This window comes from Procambarus clarkii, chromosome 27 (assembly GCF_040958095.1).
Source record: "Procambarus clarkii isolate CNS0578487 chromosome 27, FALCON_Pclarkii_2.0, whole genome shotgun sequence".
Classification (NCBI taxonomy): Eukaryota; Metazoa; Arthropoda; class Malacostraca; order Decapoda; family Cambaridae; genus Procambarus; species Procambarus clarkii.
In genome coordinates, this window is record NC_091176.1 from 28,174,793 (window position 1) to 28,193,879 (window position 19,087).

The 19,087-nt window shown below is 39.3% G+C and overlaps 1 protein-coding gene across 3 annotated transcripts; it reads right to left on the reverse strand.

Moving 5' to 3' along the window:
• Window positions 1-4,011: 4,011 nt before the first annotated feature.
• Window positions 4,012-17,882, reverse strand: TfIIB (transcription factor IIB). 3 transcript variants are annotated; one of them, XM_045749069.2, is made up of 7 exons: window positions 17,726-17,882; window positions 16,085-16,195; window positions 12,809-12,995; window positions 11,302-11,415; window positions 8,279-8,380; window positions 7,789-8,043; window positions 4,012-7,506 (listed from the first exon to the last, which is right to left on the reverse strand). In XM_045749069.2, exons 1-7 carry the CDS (start codon window positions 17,782-17,784, stop codon window positions 7,345-7,347), a joined length of 990 nt encoding a protein of 329 aa, XP_045605025.1. In that variant the 5' UTR covers window positions 17,785-17,882; the 3' UTR covers window positions 4,012-7,344. The 3 variants fall into 3 exon arrangements, with proteins under 3 accessions (XP_045605025.1, XP_069188616.1, XP_045605026.1); XM_069332515.1 differs by lacking the exon at window positions 17,726-17,882 and adding an exon at window positions 17,684-17,710; XM_045749070.2 differs by lacking the exon at window positions 17,726-17,882 and adding an exon at window positions 17,422-17,450.
• Between the last annotated feature and the right edge of the window lie 1,205 nt (window positions 17,883-19,087).

The following is a 19,087-nucleotide window of genomic DNA, read 5'->3' on the forward strand; positions in this document are numbered from 1 at the left end:
ACAGACCTATATCAATCCTGCCAAATTTGTCAAAAATATTTGAAAAAACTAATCTACAAGCAGCTTTACACTTATCTAGGCAAACACAATATACTCAGCTCTTGTCAATATGGCTTCAGACCCCCAAAAAGCACTAACGATGCACTTATTAGTATGATTAACTTGATACATGCAGCTCTTGATAAAAATGAGTTCCCTGTTGGGTTATTTGTGGACCTGCGTAAGGCTTTTGACACTGTCAACCACCAAAACCTTCTTCTTAAATTACATCATTCTGGAGTCATAGGTCACTCCCTGCAATACCTCAAATCTTACCTTACTGACAGGCTCCAGTATGTTTCTGTAAATAATTCAATTTATTCCACCCTACCCATCAATATTGGTGTTCCTCAGGGCAGCATACTTGGCCCTCTCCTCTTTCTCATCTACATTAATGACCTTCCAAATGCCTCCCAACACCTCAAACCAATCCTATTTGCTGACGACACAACCTTCATTTACTCCAGTCCTGACCCCCTTGCTCTAAATGTCACAGTGAATACTGAGCTAAATAAAGTCCATCTTTGGCTAACTGCCAACAAACTCATCCTCAACATTGACAATGGGTTACCCCATCCGTGCCTTCTACGCAGGGCAGCCCAGGTTGTGTTTCCAGGGTGTGGCCTTGAAGGGCACCTAGCGGCGGCTCCTGTGAATTTGTTTCGGGAAGAGGATTTTTCCCCGTTAGTGGCTACGGACCTGTCGCCTTGTGATGGTGTGGTGGGGGAGGCTTCCCTGCCGTCTGCTGCCTCGGTGGTGTTACAGGGTTCCTCGACTTGTGTGCCCGTGAGTACGGTTGGTGGTGTGAGTGTAGGGGTGGTGGTGTGTGAGGACCCGCCCTCGCGGTTGGTTCCCTCGCCTCCACAGGCTCCCTCGCCTCAGCTGGCTCCTTCTCTGCCGGATTCCGCGTCTCCGGAGGCTCCCTTACCTGTGCTGGCCCCTTCGCTTCCGCCAGCTCTGCCTGCCCTGTCTCCAGTTCCGTTGTCACCTGTGGGGTGTGGCCTTGTGCCCCCTGTCGTTGAGGCTGCTGTGCTTCGGGGTCGCGCTTCCACCGCCGTGGGGCGGCCGGTCCAGGGCTCTTCTCGAGTGCCTTCTGCTGGTGGCGACAGTTCCGACGATCAGCGTCCTGTGTCGAAGCGTTCTCGGACGGCTAGGAGTGTGTCGCCCCCTCGTAAGTGGGCTGCAGAATGTGATGTTGAGGACTCTGAGGGCTCTTCCTCTGTGGAGTGCGAGGTTGGTGTGCAGGGAGCTGGTATGGTTCCAGCAGGTGGTGTGGGCTCTGGTGTAGACCCTGCTGTAGGGGTGGGGGGCCGGTGCGGGGACCTTGATTCCTGTACTTGCTTAACTGTCTCAAGTGAACAGCTCGGGTTGACAAATGTTAATCTTCTTGTTTGATAAGCTATTCACTTGAGACAGTTAAGCAAGTCCCAGCTGTGTCTGGGTACAAGTGACAGGATGAAGAACCCAGCGGGTTTTCTTCATATTGGGGAGTGTTGTACATGCTACTCTGGCGATGTGTCCACTCACAGGATGAGTGGCGCTGCCCAATAAACTCGCTCCTCGGGACAAAACTTAAAAAGATTGATTGATTGATGAAGATTAAGCCACCCAAAAGGTGGCACGGGCATGAATAGCCCGTAAGTAGTGGCCCTTCCGAGCCATTACCAATATCAAGAGCTGATACTAGAGATCTGTGGAGGTGGGACTGCACCCTGCGTGACGGATGTCTCCCTTGAACTTAAAAAGATGAAGCCACCCAAAAGGTGGCACGGGTATGAATAACTCGTAAGTGGTGGCCCTATTGAGTCATCATCAGTATCAATAGATGATACTGGAGATCTGTGGAGGTGCAACTGCACCCTGCGTGACGGGAGATGTCTCCCGTGATCAAGGAGATCTGTGGAGGTGCGACTGCACCCTGCGTGACGGGAGATGTCTCCCGTGAACTTAAAAAACTTAAACCGGTGTATATATCCCTGACGACGATAATGATTAATCCACCCAAGAGGTGGCACAGGCATGAATAGCCCGTAAGGACGATAATGTTAAAGTGAGTAAATATAACGATGGTTTGCTGACCTTGAGGTGAAAGCAAACAGAAAAACCTCGTCTTTCGTTTCGTAGATTCGATGAGATCTGCTGTCAAGGATGTTGATCTTGTTGACAATTTCTTCAAAAGGTCAACGGCAACACAAATAAGGAGCAACGGTTTCAAGCCAGTGTAGGTCTGAAAACAAATGCCTTTTCACCCACTGGAATATAAACCCATGGAACTACCAATGCCGAAACTCTGCTGAACTTTAAAATCCTGTTTGAAAAAATCATCAGGATAAATGGGGGGACCTTAGAAAAGCTGCCGGCTTCCTGTCCACTAGTGTTAGTGGCCCTCGGGTAAAATTCCCCCTCATTAATTTATCTTCATGTAATGGTCAAACTCCCTTTAGTAGTTTGTACTGTACTGGTTTGGTTAGTGATCAAATAATGAGTCATTCTTCGTCTTCATTTAGAAAGATGTTACAAATTAGGTCTCAAAGTTTCCCACCAGCCGTGTTATTTTAACTGTATGGTAACTTTCTCTAATTATTAATTAAAAACGATGATGAATATGAATATATATACTTCATAGTCATAAATAAGTTCTGTGATCAATTACATGGGTACACACGCAATCGTGAAATCATACCATTCACCAGAGCTGGTGATAAACGCTATCACCCAGCATGTGACGGCAAGGATACATATACACAATCCTCTCGGTCACGAAAGATTAGATTGCATGTCTGTTTGTCCATGATATTCACTTCGCTAATAACTAATGATTTCTGCATTCCATTGGAAAGTTACTAATTAGGGACTTTATGTATGTTTCCTGAGGTGGTTCCAATCCCATAGCCGCACGAACAAAAAATGTTTTGAAAGAAAACAACAAGTTTGAGTTGCAAATAATTCAACTTTTTTGTGTAGAGGATACATGACCTAGGAGCACAAAAAGGGATGGAATATGTACGTGTAATTATACGCCTGCCCTGGATTGAAACCCGGGTCTTAACATTTGCGAGGTACGTAGATCACCAGTGCCACACATTGTACCAAGCACTTAGACCACCAGTGCCACACACTGTACCAAGCACTTAGACCACCAGTGCCACACACTGTACCACCAGTGTCAGACACTACCAAGCACCTAGACCACCAGAGCCAGCCACTGCTAAGTACCTCAATCACCAAAGCCAGCCACTGTACCAAGTACCTCAACCACCAAAGCTAGCCACTGTACCAAGTACCTAGACCACCAGTGCCAGCCACTGCACCAAGTACCTAGACCACAAGTGCCAGCCACTGTACCAAGCACCTAGACCACCAAAGCCAGACACTGCTAAGTACCTCAATCACCAAAGCCAGCCACTGTACCAAGACCACAAGTGCCAGACTCTGTACCAAGCATTAAACCCACCAGAGCCAGCCACTGTACCAAGTACCTAGACCACCAGTGCCAGACACTGTACCAAGCACCTAGACCATCAGTACCAGCCACTGTACCAAGTACCTCAACCACCAAAGCCAGCCACTGTACCAAGTACCTAGACCACCAGTGCCAGACACTGTACCAAGCACCTAGACCATCAGTGCCAGACACTGTAAAGAACTACTACAAGTAACTTTACTATTTTTGCCAAAAATGTAAGAGATGTCGAGAATAGAAAACGAGATGCCACTAGGAGCTAATGACCAGTGCATTATTGTACCCAAGTACATAATGAAGGTAAAGAAGCTAGTTATTTTTTGCATAGTGGTGAACCAGGACAGAGAATTGCTAACTTCAAGGGTTAAAATGAATTCTGGTTTACAGTGGAGCAAAAGACTGGTTATTCAGCAAGAGCCAAGTACCCATGCCAGCGGTGAGCCAGCCATGGTATCAAATAACTTTACAAACACTTTAATTATAATCACAATGACCAATTAATAACACAATTATATATAATTTTATTACTATACAAAATCACACAATAAATACATCAAATGTGTACCTTTAACTATTATTGATAATGGGCAAATTCCTTTGTCACTAAGAAAGCACTCCATTAAAATATAACCTTTGTCAGAAACAAAGTAAAAATACTAAGCAATTCTATGAGCCTAGAACAAGCTAAATTAGCATAACATAATAAACACAAATTTACTGCAAAGGACATAGGTGCATGATAGTTATTGGCCAGTCTATGGAGAGAAATCGGTAAAATAACAGGAGACATGACAAAATCCTGCTTCGAAAACAAAGAGGCGCATTCAAACATTCTAAAATAATTGTGAAAAAATCTCATCTAATTTTTTTAAGGGAAGTTTCCTCTGGAAGCTCCTCTTTCTTTAGAGGGGAGAGGGAGGGGGGGGGGGGGTTTGGCCCTATGCAGGTCCTAGACGGAAAAAAAAATATGATAATTTTGAAGAATCATTCCCAATAATAAATGTTCAAAAAAGCAGCAGCAACTTAACCTGTAAGTGTTATCTTACAATGTTGAAATATACCACAATGGTACCTTTAAAAAATTAGATGCAATATGGCATTTTTTGGTTTATAGTTTTATGTAGAAAAATAAACCTCATAGTTCATCTTCAATTTTTTGTTTAACCTCTTACACACTGGAATGGACCCAATTGTTATAATTTTATTAATCAATCACATAATTACACACACTTTCATAGCAAAACTGAAAAACATAAATGGTTATTGCTACAACAGCTCAGACCTTCTAAAAACTGTCACTTTCCATTCCACGTGCTGTAGATAAAATATTCATTTAGGTCTCGATGCTCAAAAGTATTTCATGTATAGAATATAAAGGGCACCTTGCACACAAAATACAGCATGCACTGTGTATGTCCCACCAATGATCTAAGTGCAGAATAACTTGCTATACCACAAATGGGGCGCAGTACAAATCCACTATACCACAACTATGGTACAAAACATAAATCCACTAAACTGTTTAAGAACATCAACATACTTGGTGCTGCTGAGCAAGTGATATGGAGGCCTAGTGATGTGTACTGTATTTGTACAATTCTAGTTAATCTCAATAATTACTTGTTTAAATAAATTGTGTTTATTATTTGGGATGCCTTCACTTGTGTTGAAGGTGGAGATATCTTTATGCAGACATTTGTACTTAACAAATGCTCCTCTACTTCAGGGAAAGATACGTGACAAAAATTATTATTCTTTACATGTAATTTAGAAGAAAAGCAAAGTTATCTTATAACTTGCTAAGCAAATTCCATGAATATATTCATAATGGTATTAGGCATAGTGTTCTTGCAAACAAATCCTAAAGACCAGATATTATCATCACATTCTAAACACTACTACATTTTTTAATACTTTTTATAGTTACTCCATTTTCTAAATTAGAAAACCCTCATCTCTTCAAAAATCACTAAATTAGTTTATACATGATACATATTATGAAAAAAAAAGAGCTTCAAACCTCATATGGTCACAATAAAGAATTTATAACCAGCAACACCAGTCAAGAGATTCACCAAAGAAATCTTTGTGTACCTGAGCAAAGCATGGCCAATTTAAAAAATGGCAGGCTAAATGCTACCCTTTGATATGGCTGGCATTTAACCAATCTATATACAGCAAATTGAACCAAGGAAAAATCATGCATTTTAATGAACCTCCTCATGTTTGCACACTAGTTTTGTTTTGCTTTGACACTTTCAGATTCACAACAGTCTTGAAATTCACATCCACTTCATTTTGCTTCACTATATTCACAAAGGTTCTAGAGTTAGCTCTTCCTGATGCCACCCTAGGGACATTATGACATGGATTACAATGAAGGCACCATTACATGCATATTTAGCAATATATTAACCGAGTAAAATTACCTTTTATTAAGGTCTTTTGGAATGGAATGACAATTTTCCTGGACATTAAGAAAATTTTCAATCAGTATCAAGCGTCAAATGAAATATTTCCGATAAAAATTGTAATTCAGAACACTAATTGTAATACTCTTGAGCAAGCTTAAAACAGATCAACGTTTTCAACACTAACATATGCAAGTTAGTTAACTCTCCTCATAAGACTTGTGCTGACAACTACTGGTTTAAAATCCATTAGCTATTGCATATAATTCACAGATGTACTGTAAAAAAAATTACACAGATCTAGTCTAATGAAAAAGTGAGAAAGTCAATATATGCAATGGATCATCATGATTTAATAACCGTCCAAGTCAGATTTATTTTTTTCTCATGCAGCACCATGACACTGGAGTCTACACACAAACAAGTCTTAGTGAGATCTGAATACAATACAATTCAGCTTAAGACTATTAAATACATATAGTATTAATTTAATATTTGCAGCATGTATTGACATCAGTATTACTAATATGAATAGTTTTAAAATTTAAGTAAAAAAATAATATAACCTGCCAAAAGTAATGGACCCCCACTGTATTATATAATCTTAAAAAATACTAATAACTGTCAAGCTTTTATTTATTTCTCTACAAGCTTCAGCCATACTCAAGATAGTTTTGAAATGCACATAAAATAAATTAGGAACTGAAATTATTTATAGCAAAGCTTTGTACAATAATACGAATAAACTTTCCCGTTCTGATTAATGTTTAAAACTTTACAATCATCATGTATGGAAATACTATGAACTAAGTAGTGGACGACATGTGCATCTCTTGGTCAGTTAGGTTAAGCACCACTGGGTCAGGCCAGACTGGGTGGGTAACTGAACAGAAACAGTCTCACTCTTGGCAACGGGAAAACTTAAGAAGCCATACATGGGCTTCCAGTCCTACACGTTATACCCATACCTATATTCTGATCCACGTAGTGTAAAACAAATATTGATTATATTTAAACTTAGTTTTCCACCCTAAATATCAAAATATTAAAGTGAATGGATATGACTCTTTTATGCAAACTCTTTGGGGGTTAAGTCATAGTGCTCATCTGTTATCAAATAAAGGAAAAAAAAAACTGTGAAAGGAAGCGTATCTAAAGCAAGTAAATGCCTCACCTCATTTAAGTGTGAGATTACACTCTTAAAATCTTCCACATATTAATTAATAACCACTTGGAACAAAAAGGTTATTGCAGATGAAAACTTAAGTGGTCTTCTCAAAAGCATTTACAAAACTTAACTCTGCATAAAAAAATACAATAAAACTCCACAAAAGAATAATTCACTATAAAAAGGGTGGAACACACTTTGTCCACCAGATATTATTTGCACGTAATATTTCATTAATATTTTTTAAACTGCTTTTAGTAACCCTATAATTGAGGCAATAATTCAATGGGCGTAGAGAATTTGAAGTCTTCAGGGAAAAGTTCTTTAGCATGAGGATACATAAGTTTGTAGGACTGTCTTATTGTTACATCTGCAACACCTGCAATGTCACCAATTTCTTTCTGAGTCCGCTTGTCGTCAGATGCCTGCGGAAGAGAACACCACATCAACCTTATTTAGCAAGCTGAAAATACATGATTTGACAGTATATAAAATAGTAGATATTTACCCAAGTGGACAAACCTGATCTACTTGAAATTCAGCCCTTTCCCTATCTAAGCTAACAATAAAGGATCTCAACATGACATTATTATAAAAATTTAATAGTTTACTTTTTCCTAGTACTATACTGAAGTCGAATTGCAAAACTTAATACAGGTACAAGGAAAAAAATATGAACATATTCTGAATAATGCACTAATACATACTTGTGATGCCATGTAAATTGCAGCAGCAGCAACAGAAATGGGCGATCTTCCTGGAACAATATCAAGATCAACAGCCTTCCGTGCAATGTGAGTCGCTGCCTTTTGTGCTGATGTGGGGAGGCCAAGGTTTGAGCAGAACCTTGACATAAAATCCCCTGTGGTAATGAGATCCACTTGTGTCTCTAAAGCTTTCAAGATAAGTTTGAAACATCTGCCAATTTCTTTCTTACTAATCTTGCTTACAGCACAGATCTCCTGAAATTGAAAAGTATGGTTAACCGACAGATATACTTTAATGGTGGGTGTGGTGCTAGTGGTGGTGATTAAGGTAGTGGTCTAAATTGAGATGTAACCACTTCAAAATTCTAAATCTGTATTCTCTAGAGTGCAGGCTAGAAATACATAATAACTTACACTTGGAAAACATTATAATTGACAAAAAGTAATACAAACAAATTTGGAATGCAATGTAAAATATGTAAGTGCTAACCTTAAAGGTCCTGGGAACTCCTTCCTGTCTGCATGCAATATACAGAGATGCAGAAGCAATGGCATCATTGCTGCGGCCCTTTAGATTTTTGCCATCGTGAACCTGTTAAACACACATTTTGAGTACGAATGGCCAATAACACTAACAAATTATTATTATACAAGTGAGAAAAACAGTTACATAGAATAATTCAAATTTAAAATGCTAATTATTTTCTACAATTTATACATTTTGTAATTGTTTACTGAAGTACACATTAATGTAACACTACAAACTTCATTGTATCCTCTTCAAATTCATTCCTCACTTCTATTTTACTGTTTGAGTTCATAATCGTGTGTATAATGAACTCTTCTTACATTTCATCATTGTCTTTACATTTTAACGATGGTGCTACATAGCCTTCCCAGCTTGGTGCCTTCTTTTGATAATTAATTACTTACTTTACATTTTAACGATTATTACATAACCACTGGCCTAGAAAACTTGTTAGCCCAAAACTGTGCAGACCGAGAAAACACCAATTTAAGATTTCGAACCATTCAAAAGCGCACGTGGTTGGTTGGGTACGAAATGGACTCTTAGGGGCCTCCACCTGAGAGGCAGCCATCTTTGAAAAAATTCCCAGAATGCCCTAGGGCTGCTGACTGGCCCAGTTTTGAGTGAGCAACCATGTGTGGCGCCCAAACACCTGTTTGATGCGGTCCTGAAAGATCACTCTGTCGGTGAAATTCAGACCTTATTGTTTGAAGAACATATGGGTCATGATAATTATGAAGCTAGGCACAATAAGGACCTAACACAAGGGTCGGATACAAGTGATACAGCACCGATGAGGACAATACAGCGAGTGTATCCAATAGTAGAGTGCCACCCATGCTCACCCGTGTTATCTCCCATTTTTATAGATGATACTATAGACAAATCGTTTTTTGGTTCAGTGATGATGCACCTGATACAAGTAGCATAGAAGAACAGTGTTAGCGTCTTCCATGGTGGTGTTTATTGCCAGTGATGGTTGTGGCAATACAAGGAGCACGAGTGAATTCGCGAGAGAGGACTGTGATAATTTTTTAACACAATCCACAATTTGATGATTCTGATCGTGTTGCACCCACTTTCCAAAATACAGGTGAAGATGTGTGTGATACTAGGCCAGAATTTTGTCATTGAGCTTTTCCTAGATCTTTCCAAGAATACCTGGATTTTTTTCAATCTTGTCTTATAAAGCAATCTTTTGAAGAATAGCCGAATCTCTTCCAGAATACTCGAATCTTTTCAATCCAGCCTTACAAAGTGATCCTTTCTAGACCACCTTACAAACTGATCTTTTCCTATCATCTTTTCAAGACTACCTCACACTTTACAAGCTTAACTACATACCACCTACAGGTACTAAAGCCAAGGGCGTACTTTAGTGAGTTATTTGCAAGCTTACAGAACAAAGAAACAGGAAGCAAAAATCTGTTTGTACCTTGTGCATCAAGAGCACATGCAAAGTCGCGCTGTGTACCATGGACTGCTTCGTTGATTATCACTCACTTCCAAAGTACTTTGTGTGTAATAGTGTTACTGTATAAACAGTGTGTGAAACTGTACATATTGTCATTTTAGTGAATTTTGAACAAGTAATATTGCAACAATAAACATTTATTGAATACACATTACTCTGACATTTATCACAGTTCTATGGAACATTATTAATGTTCTACTGTATACATATTGTAAAGGACACAAATGTGCATCATAAACGGTAAAAAAAAAACTAATTGTAAAGCACTGAAATACATATACAAAAATAGTTGTACTGTTAAATATATTTGTGACAACTCGCAAGGCTTGAATGGACCGCGCGACAACATCAGGGAGCCTTACGCAGGAGACTTGAGGCTAATGCGTAATGACGTCACGCACCACTTTGTCCACGTTCCCACAACCAAAGCAAGTGGAATTTGATATATATTTTTATTTTTACAGTACATGTTACCTACCTACCTTGAGGCTACCTTGAGGTGCTTCCGGGGCTTAGTGTCCCCGCGGCCCGGTCGTCGACCAGGCCACCATGTTCAGGGAAGGGAATTTATAATTTTACAAGGAAATCAAATTTTTGCTAACGCTTGATTTTCGGGGCACAGGGAGAATTTCACACTAAACAGTGTATCACAGTGGTTATTCTGCATATTTTTATCACCAGTTGAATCTCACCGACATCCATGACCTTATTGGCAATCTTTAAATGTATTACTGTTCTAATTAATAATTCATACTGCCATAACCTAAAACCCACATACAACAAAAATATATCACACTGTATTTCTGATGTACTTACAAACACAAACACAAAAATTGGGTATTCGAGTATACAGTGATGTATAACACCGAGTTACTACTCAGTTGCTTCCTCTAGCTAGCTAGCTCTCTCATCTTTTTATTATTCATTTGTTCTTGCTGTCATCATTAACCTAGTAAATACTATACAGTAATTATGAAAATTACTGTAATTATTCCCGGCACAGTGCCGGGAAGACATTCATGGGATATTCAAAAGGTACTCAATATCACTCAGGACGCCAATACGAGAACAAAGGGACATAAAGTGAATGCATCATCAAAGGCATCACATTCACCATGGATTCTATCGAGGGACAAGTATCCCAGAGAGAAAAAAAAAAAAAGCAAATTGAAATCTTCCTGAAAATTGGAACATTCCACAAGGAATGCACAACTAAGAGTGCACAACTAAGTGGGACAATGCAATTCAGACAAAAAGGAGCAGGATGTTGTTTCATTAAGTGTCCACGAGTTAAACGGATTCCCATGAGCCAAAGATGATTCCCACCAAATTAGATCAAGAAATAATCTAACTTGATTGAGCTTTTACCAGTTACCCAGATAAGCAAATTAGCAAGGGGTCAGTGTACACTATACAGTACTATATATTTATAAAACTAAATGCAATTTAATTGTCAAGAAACCCATACTGTATATAAACTAGTATTAAAACTGCAATACTTTCTACTTACTTGCTTAAATAAAACATTTGCTCTGTCAATAATGGTCTTTGGCAGGTTTATTTTATCAGCCATATTGCTGATTTCCCGGAAAGCATTGATGAGGGCTCTGTCAGAACTGCTCATCTGTAAAGAAAATATAAATTGAACTACATTTAAAACTTGGGAATATAATAATTTTAAAAATATATTTACCCAAAATCCTAGAGAAACATTAGCCAATACAATTGATAACATACCTAGTAAATATAGAACAAATGGAAGAATTAAATGACAACATAAGGGAACATTACAGCAGGGCTTGTTGGTACAACTGACTTAGTGAAATCATAAGTTTAGGGGTCAACAGAGATACGAGTGAAATGATGACCACAATAACCAGAGGCAGACGAGTCAGGTGCATAAGGGCCACACAGGCAAGTAGGGGCTAATCATTGGGTATTATAGGTGACAATAACTAAAAATGAAGGCCAAGAACCAAGCTTATGCCTGAAGGTAACAATGAATGCACCTGCACTACCAACACAAGTAAACCAGTAGTGCAGCAGCACTCACTGTGTAACAATGTTTAGCCCAAGCAAACCTGAGAAAGCTGTGTAAAGAGTGGTAACAGCAATGTGTGTAATGAGCAAGCAGACTCAGTCTACACAGAATCTACGAGTGATTGAATTTAATGAGAGTTCATCATTAGGTTCTGGGGATGCTTTGACGCTAAGGGTAACATTGAATTGAAGGTTTATTAGTCGTAGGCTATGAGTAGAGTTGGGAGGTGGTGGCTAACAATTGGCGTGGTCATTTATTACCAGAAGAGGACCAGGTAATTTCAGTGAAATAATTTGACTCCAAGGAATGTGGAATTAATAGTGAATATATAGGCAAAACAACTCAAGTGTGTACCCAGCTTTATTTCTTTGGTCCTGCCACTCAACATTCAACTGGTACACAGGTTCTTGACCCTATTTGGTACAAACATATTTACATTTGAAACTGCGAATGGAATCTACCTCCACCACTTCACTTTTCAGTGTACCATACCTGAAGTATATTTATCACTACTCTGACACTGAAATTTCTCCAGATAATTAACTTACTTCTAATGCTGAAAAAGATTATTTCCAACACGACTATGGCTCATTTATATATTCATTTCCACTGGTGCACCTTGTTATTATAATATCAATGGTAAATAATGTCTGTGTGGGCCCTATAAAGTTATAAGAAATCTATAGTGTAACTGTATCTCCCTAACTTTTCTTGTAATTCCTTTAACCTTGCCTTGTAACGTACTGTATGTATATCAAATTTTTACATGTTTTTAAAGACTAGCTTGCAGGCAAATGGTGGCCATCCAGCATCCTGCCTCACCCAGCCAAACCCTGCTTCTTCATGGTTTTCTAATGCATGGAGTAATATTTAACACTTTTCTTCAGTTATCAGACAGCCAGAGATATCAATTGGTCTGGATAAGTCTCACACAGTGAATATACAGAAATCAATAAAGATGAAATACTGTACTTACAGATCTTCGATTCTGGTATTTAGAGCCACCAAATCCATCAAAAGATGCACTGCCAGTTCCTGGTCCAATGATGGTAGAGAGATCTGAACCATTGAGAAGTGGATTTTCTGGACCACCAACTCGAGACGGATCAGTGTTGGCTTTCTCGTTACTAAAAGTACGCCACTCGGATCCTACATCTATCACCCTGTAAAATTAAATATTGTACAGTACTGCAATTAAAATAAACAATTTGTAAAGAACAAATATTCCTTGACTTAATGTGACCTGTATGCCAAATATTGTACAAGTTCTTATACTGAACCATGGAGGAATGCAAGCATACATAAAAAATTATCACTATGAATATAGAAACAGTATAATCAGCAGTAATGGGACTTCAAAATCCAACCCACTTTTTGCTATGATAAAAAGCATAAATGGATTTTATGGTCAAACTAAACACAGTTTAGTCAAACACTGGATTTTATAGTCAAACTAAACAAACGCAGTAGCCACTGTGAGCAGTGGCTCACAGCACCACCATGCATTCATACCCATAGCACTTGATGAAAATAAAGTACTTGGTACTTGATGAAATAAAGTACAGTAACTGAAATTACTGATGATAGCGACACATACCACAACAATAATAAAAGACTATGTACAAGATACAGATATTGGTTTACCCAATGTTGGTGGTGGTGATCACAGCTTGAGGCAGACATTCACAGCACACACCTGCGACCCAAAGCAACACAGGAACCCCCAGGTGCAGGAACGTTAACCAAATAGCAGGCAGCCAGGCAGCTGTTCGACCTCCAAAATCCCAGTGACCGAATATCAGCCCAGGACATGTTGCCAAACATGGCAGCCAATGCAGCAAATCTAATGGCATGGGCACGAGGATAGACCGCAGGCTGGCTAGACATAATAATCCTGCGGACGACCTGGGAGATCCAAGCCCTGAAACAGGAAACGAGGGAAACCGGATCAACCCAAAGAGCATCCCCAGCCACCGAAGCCGTAGCATGCAGGTAAAGGCGAAGAGCCACAACCAGACAACACATGATGCACCCCAGCTTGACCAACCAAGCATCAATGATCCAAGGACCCCATCCGAAAATTAGCCGTCTTTCTTCGCCAGAAAAGAAGGAATAAGCTGCAACCGAACATACCGACCACCAGGACCAAAAAGAGTAGAAACCCCTGCGCCGAAGGAGAGCATGTAGCTCACCGACCCAACCCAGAGAGGCCAATGTCAACAGGAACAGAGCTTTGTAAAAACAATCTTGAACCGAAGGGGCCACCACAAACCAAGGAGAGGAAAGATAGGAGAGCACCCTGTCCAAGGACCAGGACGGCTCAGGCGGCGCATGATCAGGCCAGAGGTGAAACAAAGCACGAGAAAGATTATGGAATGGGGCAGAAGTAACATCCACCCCAAACACAAACTGGAGCTGCTCAGCCAGTGCCGCACGAAATGTGGCGACAGTATTGGGCATTAAATGACGGTCCTGAAAAGCCAAGACAGAAAGGACAAGACAACTCGATCAGAAATCGAAGATAACCGACAAAGAGAAAAAAAATGGCGGAAAGAACGTGAAGAAACTTCATGCTGTCGCCGGGACGAAGTTCTCAGATGGGACATCATTAACGAAGCCCCTGATCACCATACAAATGGTGATAAACCCGCATCAAAAAGACCACACGCAAAGAGCGGAGAAGACCGAACCAGCCTGACCTGCTGGAAGAGGCGGAGCTGTGGAAAACGTCACACTTTGTTTGACACTTATGTGCTGGTTGTTTACTCACCAAAGTCTATGAGACAAAGTTTTGTAGTTGGGGTTTTGTATACACCTGATAAGACCCCCCACCCAGCCTGGGACAGGCCTAGTCTGGCTGCTGGAACTACTCTAGAGTTGCAAGCTATCTGTCGCTGTTCTCATTATTTCAAATGTACAGTTCCATGGGCCTTTAAGGGGGAACCGGGAGCTAAGCTCCACCTACCAGGAGATAGCCTCTGGCTATCTCCCTACACCACCTAGATGGCGGTTTCTTTGATGGAAACATCACAGCCAGCATCAATTATCAGCTTAGCAGAAGCGAGGTCACCTCACACGACCTGACCCCTATTCAACGTGTGAACATGAAGTCTCGAAACGAGTGACTTATAGTTGTTAAGGACTGACACCCTGGTGCCGCCAATATCCTGTGTGACTGAATTTTTCTTTGTATGTGAAATATTAAATACTATAAAACCATTTATGGCGTTACAATGGAAATTTGATTGCACAGCCCCGGGAAGGGAACTATGAGGTGAAGGTACCAAGCCATTAAGAATATATAGCACAGGGAAGGGATTAGGATAAAGTTTTGGGATGGGACAGGGAGAAGGAACCAACCACTTGGACAGTCGGGAATTGAACGCCGACCTTTGTGAAACGAGACCATCACTCTACTGTCCAGCCCAAGTGGTTAAAATAATTATATTTCAAGATATTAATCCAGATTTCTTTATTTACATGTAACTCTCAAAAATAGGTAAATTGTTTTAAGCAAATCCAGCCTCAATATTCATGAAGTATCAAGAGGTATTATTTCATACAGAGGGTTATAAAGTTATACCCATTTAATCGCATCCTTGCCATCAAGTCGAAATGCTTTGCATAATAGTGGCTTTAGGCATTGTATGTACTAGCTGTATCTATTAATCCAACAAACTGTAAAATCTCTTGTATGTATGTACCTTACCTAAATAAACATTTATATATTTATTTATTATAAGTTGGCAGATAGAAAGGGTTACTTCTTCACATTTCATATTACAGTGCATAATATTTATGACTCATTGTGGCGATCCAGAGGGTAAATGCCCACTGGATTCTCAGTTCCTGCCCAGTGTTGGTGAAGTTTGAAGAAATCTACAGCTTCTAGGAAACTATTTTTTTTTATGTTCCCGTTTTATAACCAATTAATTTTGTAATCCCATTATTACATACGTTATCATTAAAATAGAAAGAGAGGTGGTAGAAGCAAATACACATTTGAATTTTGAGAAAAATATCTGAATATTTTATTTCTTCTGGGCTATGGGTCCCCCACAACTGCACCAGTGGTGAAATCCCTTTATATCTATAAACTGTATTTACAATTTCAAATAGTTATAACAAGTATGAGAAACTGCAACATCTACATAAAAGAATTATGGATAAAATTGAAAGAGAAGTCGGCCCTTTCCAAATCTTTAAACGAAGAATCTTTCTTCATTGGACAGAAAAACACCAAGACACTCACCTGTCACCAACCACTAAGCCACATTCAGAGCATATCTGGTCTCCAGCTCGATAATCTTCAATAAGATGAGCTTCGGGGTGATGTGGACAGCACACTTCATTAAATTTTCCTCTGAAAATTGAATAAGTTAAATAAATATCTATTAATAATAGCCTTCTCTATTTTATTTCATACCAAATAGGATGCAGTAATTTAAATAATCATAATAATGAATTGTACAGAAGAGAATACTGTATTAGGAAGCACCAAGTTTTTTTTTTTTTTAATTTTCTACATTAAGAAACATTACCACTGACCCAACATAACGATTTCATACACAAATGTACTCTAATGCAGCTTTCCTCTTTTATGCTATTTCATCACTTCACCATTCAATGTCATCTTTGCATATTTTTTTTCTATGAGGACGTCATATCTACTCGACAATTAATTTTGTATTTTCTATAATTATCTGTACTGTATAATGCTATTTTTCATATTTTATAAGACATGCCCATTGGCTGCAGCATGGGTGGAATTTATCTATTCTCTGTTGACAATACACAAAATTTACGACAATCTTTGCAATCACACTATTTGAATTGCATAGAAAAGTTATTTACTGATGCTGTATATTTATTATTATCGTAGCTTATTGTGCACCCAATTTTTATCCTCAAAGCAGTAGTACAAAAGAATTACAAAAGGAAACAAAGTCTTAATCAGACCCCAGCAGACATTGTTTGACCTTGCCACACTTTCTATATTAAGACAGATGGTCATGAAACTACTGCTTGCACTGATACTGCTATTGTTTAACATTGTAACATCACACAAGGGTGCCATGGCATTTAGGTAATGTATTACTGTACATAATTTTGCCAATGGATATGATAAAAGTAAAAAGTATTGCAGTTTACTTGTAAAGCAACACAGTTCACTCCAAATTTTGAGTACATGGCTTATAATTTCCTTATCATTCTCTCTCTCTATATATAGGTATTTCATATGTTTTCTAGAAGCAAAAAGTGGAGCAGGGAAAGGAACTATTAGGGGAAAGCGCCAAGCCTTTACGACTATATATAGCACTCTGAAGACTTGGTCCCACACCTGTGTAGAACATGTGCCCGCACTCTACCTACAGACACCTGCTCTCTCTCTCCTTCTCTTCAACTATTCTATAAGGATCTTGAGGCGTTCGGCCTTGTAAAATACTTCTGGCCCATACAAGCAACACGAGAAAAAAACATGGCTACACAGTGGCTCACGATAGAGAATAATCTTTGATCCCAGCTTTGTTTAATCACGCGACCCCAGCAACCTTCCACAGCCTCTCTCCTGCCCTGGAGTCAACTCACGCCTCAACACTCATTCAACACAGCTTGAGCACATGCCGATAACAGTATTACCAAGCCCAGTCCCTGCAGGGGCGCCTCCAACATTGTGAAATGTTGCAGCACCCGCGGCTGGGGGACACAGGCGCGGACACCCAAATGCGAATATGTTAGGGCATTGTTCATCCTGAGCACAGTGGGGAGGCTCTAGCAATGTTCCTACACGCGCCCTGTGCCACCACGGGGCACAGTGCCAACCTAGACCACACACCGGAGCCAACATCACCCTAGAAAGTAAGGAAAGGCACGCATAAAGACGCTCCCTTACCTGTTCGCCATGTTTACGTCAGGCCAAGTTGAAGGAGTCCGGGGCTCAGTTGCCGCCATTCGTCCAAATATTTCCCTTCATTATTTTTTTTAAGCAAAATCGTGTAGCTTTCAATTGAGAGAGGAACCACCATGTTTTCTCTAAATGCACGCTTTTATCTCTAAAATAGAACATTATTAATAAATTAAATTCTAAAGAACTGCAATATATATTAGCTATGAGGCTGACAATGGCACTTCGGCCCCAGCGGATGACTCGGCGCCAAAATTTGAGCTTCAAAATGAAGGTCCTTCAACATTAGAAGTGAATTTATTCAAAGAAAAATTAAATATTCGCTTGAATTCAATAAGAAACATAATTAATGTGATTTTTCAAGTTCAATACGTTGTCAGGGATGACAGTAGCATTTATACATAGGATAGTAGTGTTTTTTACACGACTGTTCGAAAGGCTGTGCGTTGGCTTCGCACTTTGTTATTAGCAAACATGAACACACTTCTATTTTGCGGCGATCCTAAAACATATGTCTAATGACGTTGTAATATAATCAAATTTAGAAGCTCAATATTTAATTGTCTCAATATAAATATAATTGTCTCAATATAAATGTTTAGTATATTTTTCAGACAGTATATAATTGAACTTTTTTGTTTAACAAGCTTGTATACACATGAATGAGTTGCTATTGTAACCTATCCACCGCTGCCCACTGGATGGGGGGCGTTGTGCAGGTCAAACACATCAATTGTGACACTAGCTCTTCACATGTCAGTTGCTTAATTTAGAAACTGTACTTGTGGTCGATCTCGAACCCATTGATGATGTGCAGTGAATTTTGTAACTTGCTTCCGAGTTAGATTGGTTCATCACAGTTAGAATGTTACAAAATTTGTCGTTCATAGCGTACAGTTACAGTACAGGCAGCAGTAGTCTGTAATTACTATAGGTGACATTAGAGTTAAATTCTGTACTGTACTGTACAAGTTGCGCAGATAAATTATAAGAGGTTAAGACCGCTTGTGCGCTCTGTAATCCCACAACTGCTCTACCCTTCACAGGACAATAGGGTGTACAATTATAACACTCCGCCGATGGTGGTAATATTCAAACAAATTAACTCAATTTGGTATAAGTCTAGTCTATACTAGCTAACAAACTTTAGGCAGAGAACGAGAATATTTTCGTTAGGCTTATTGAACAATCTCTAGGCCAATTTTATTCTTTATGCTCAATTAGTATTAAGTTCTAGATATTAATGTTTTTCCTGCCAGAAACGCATTGCGTAATAGTGGCTTTAGGCATTGTATGTACTAGCTCTATCTATATATTGATCCATTAATGTAACATCACTTGTATGTATGT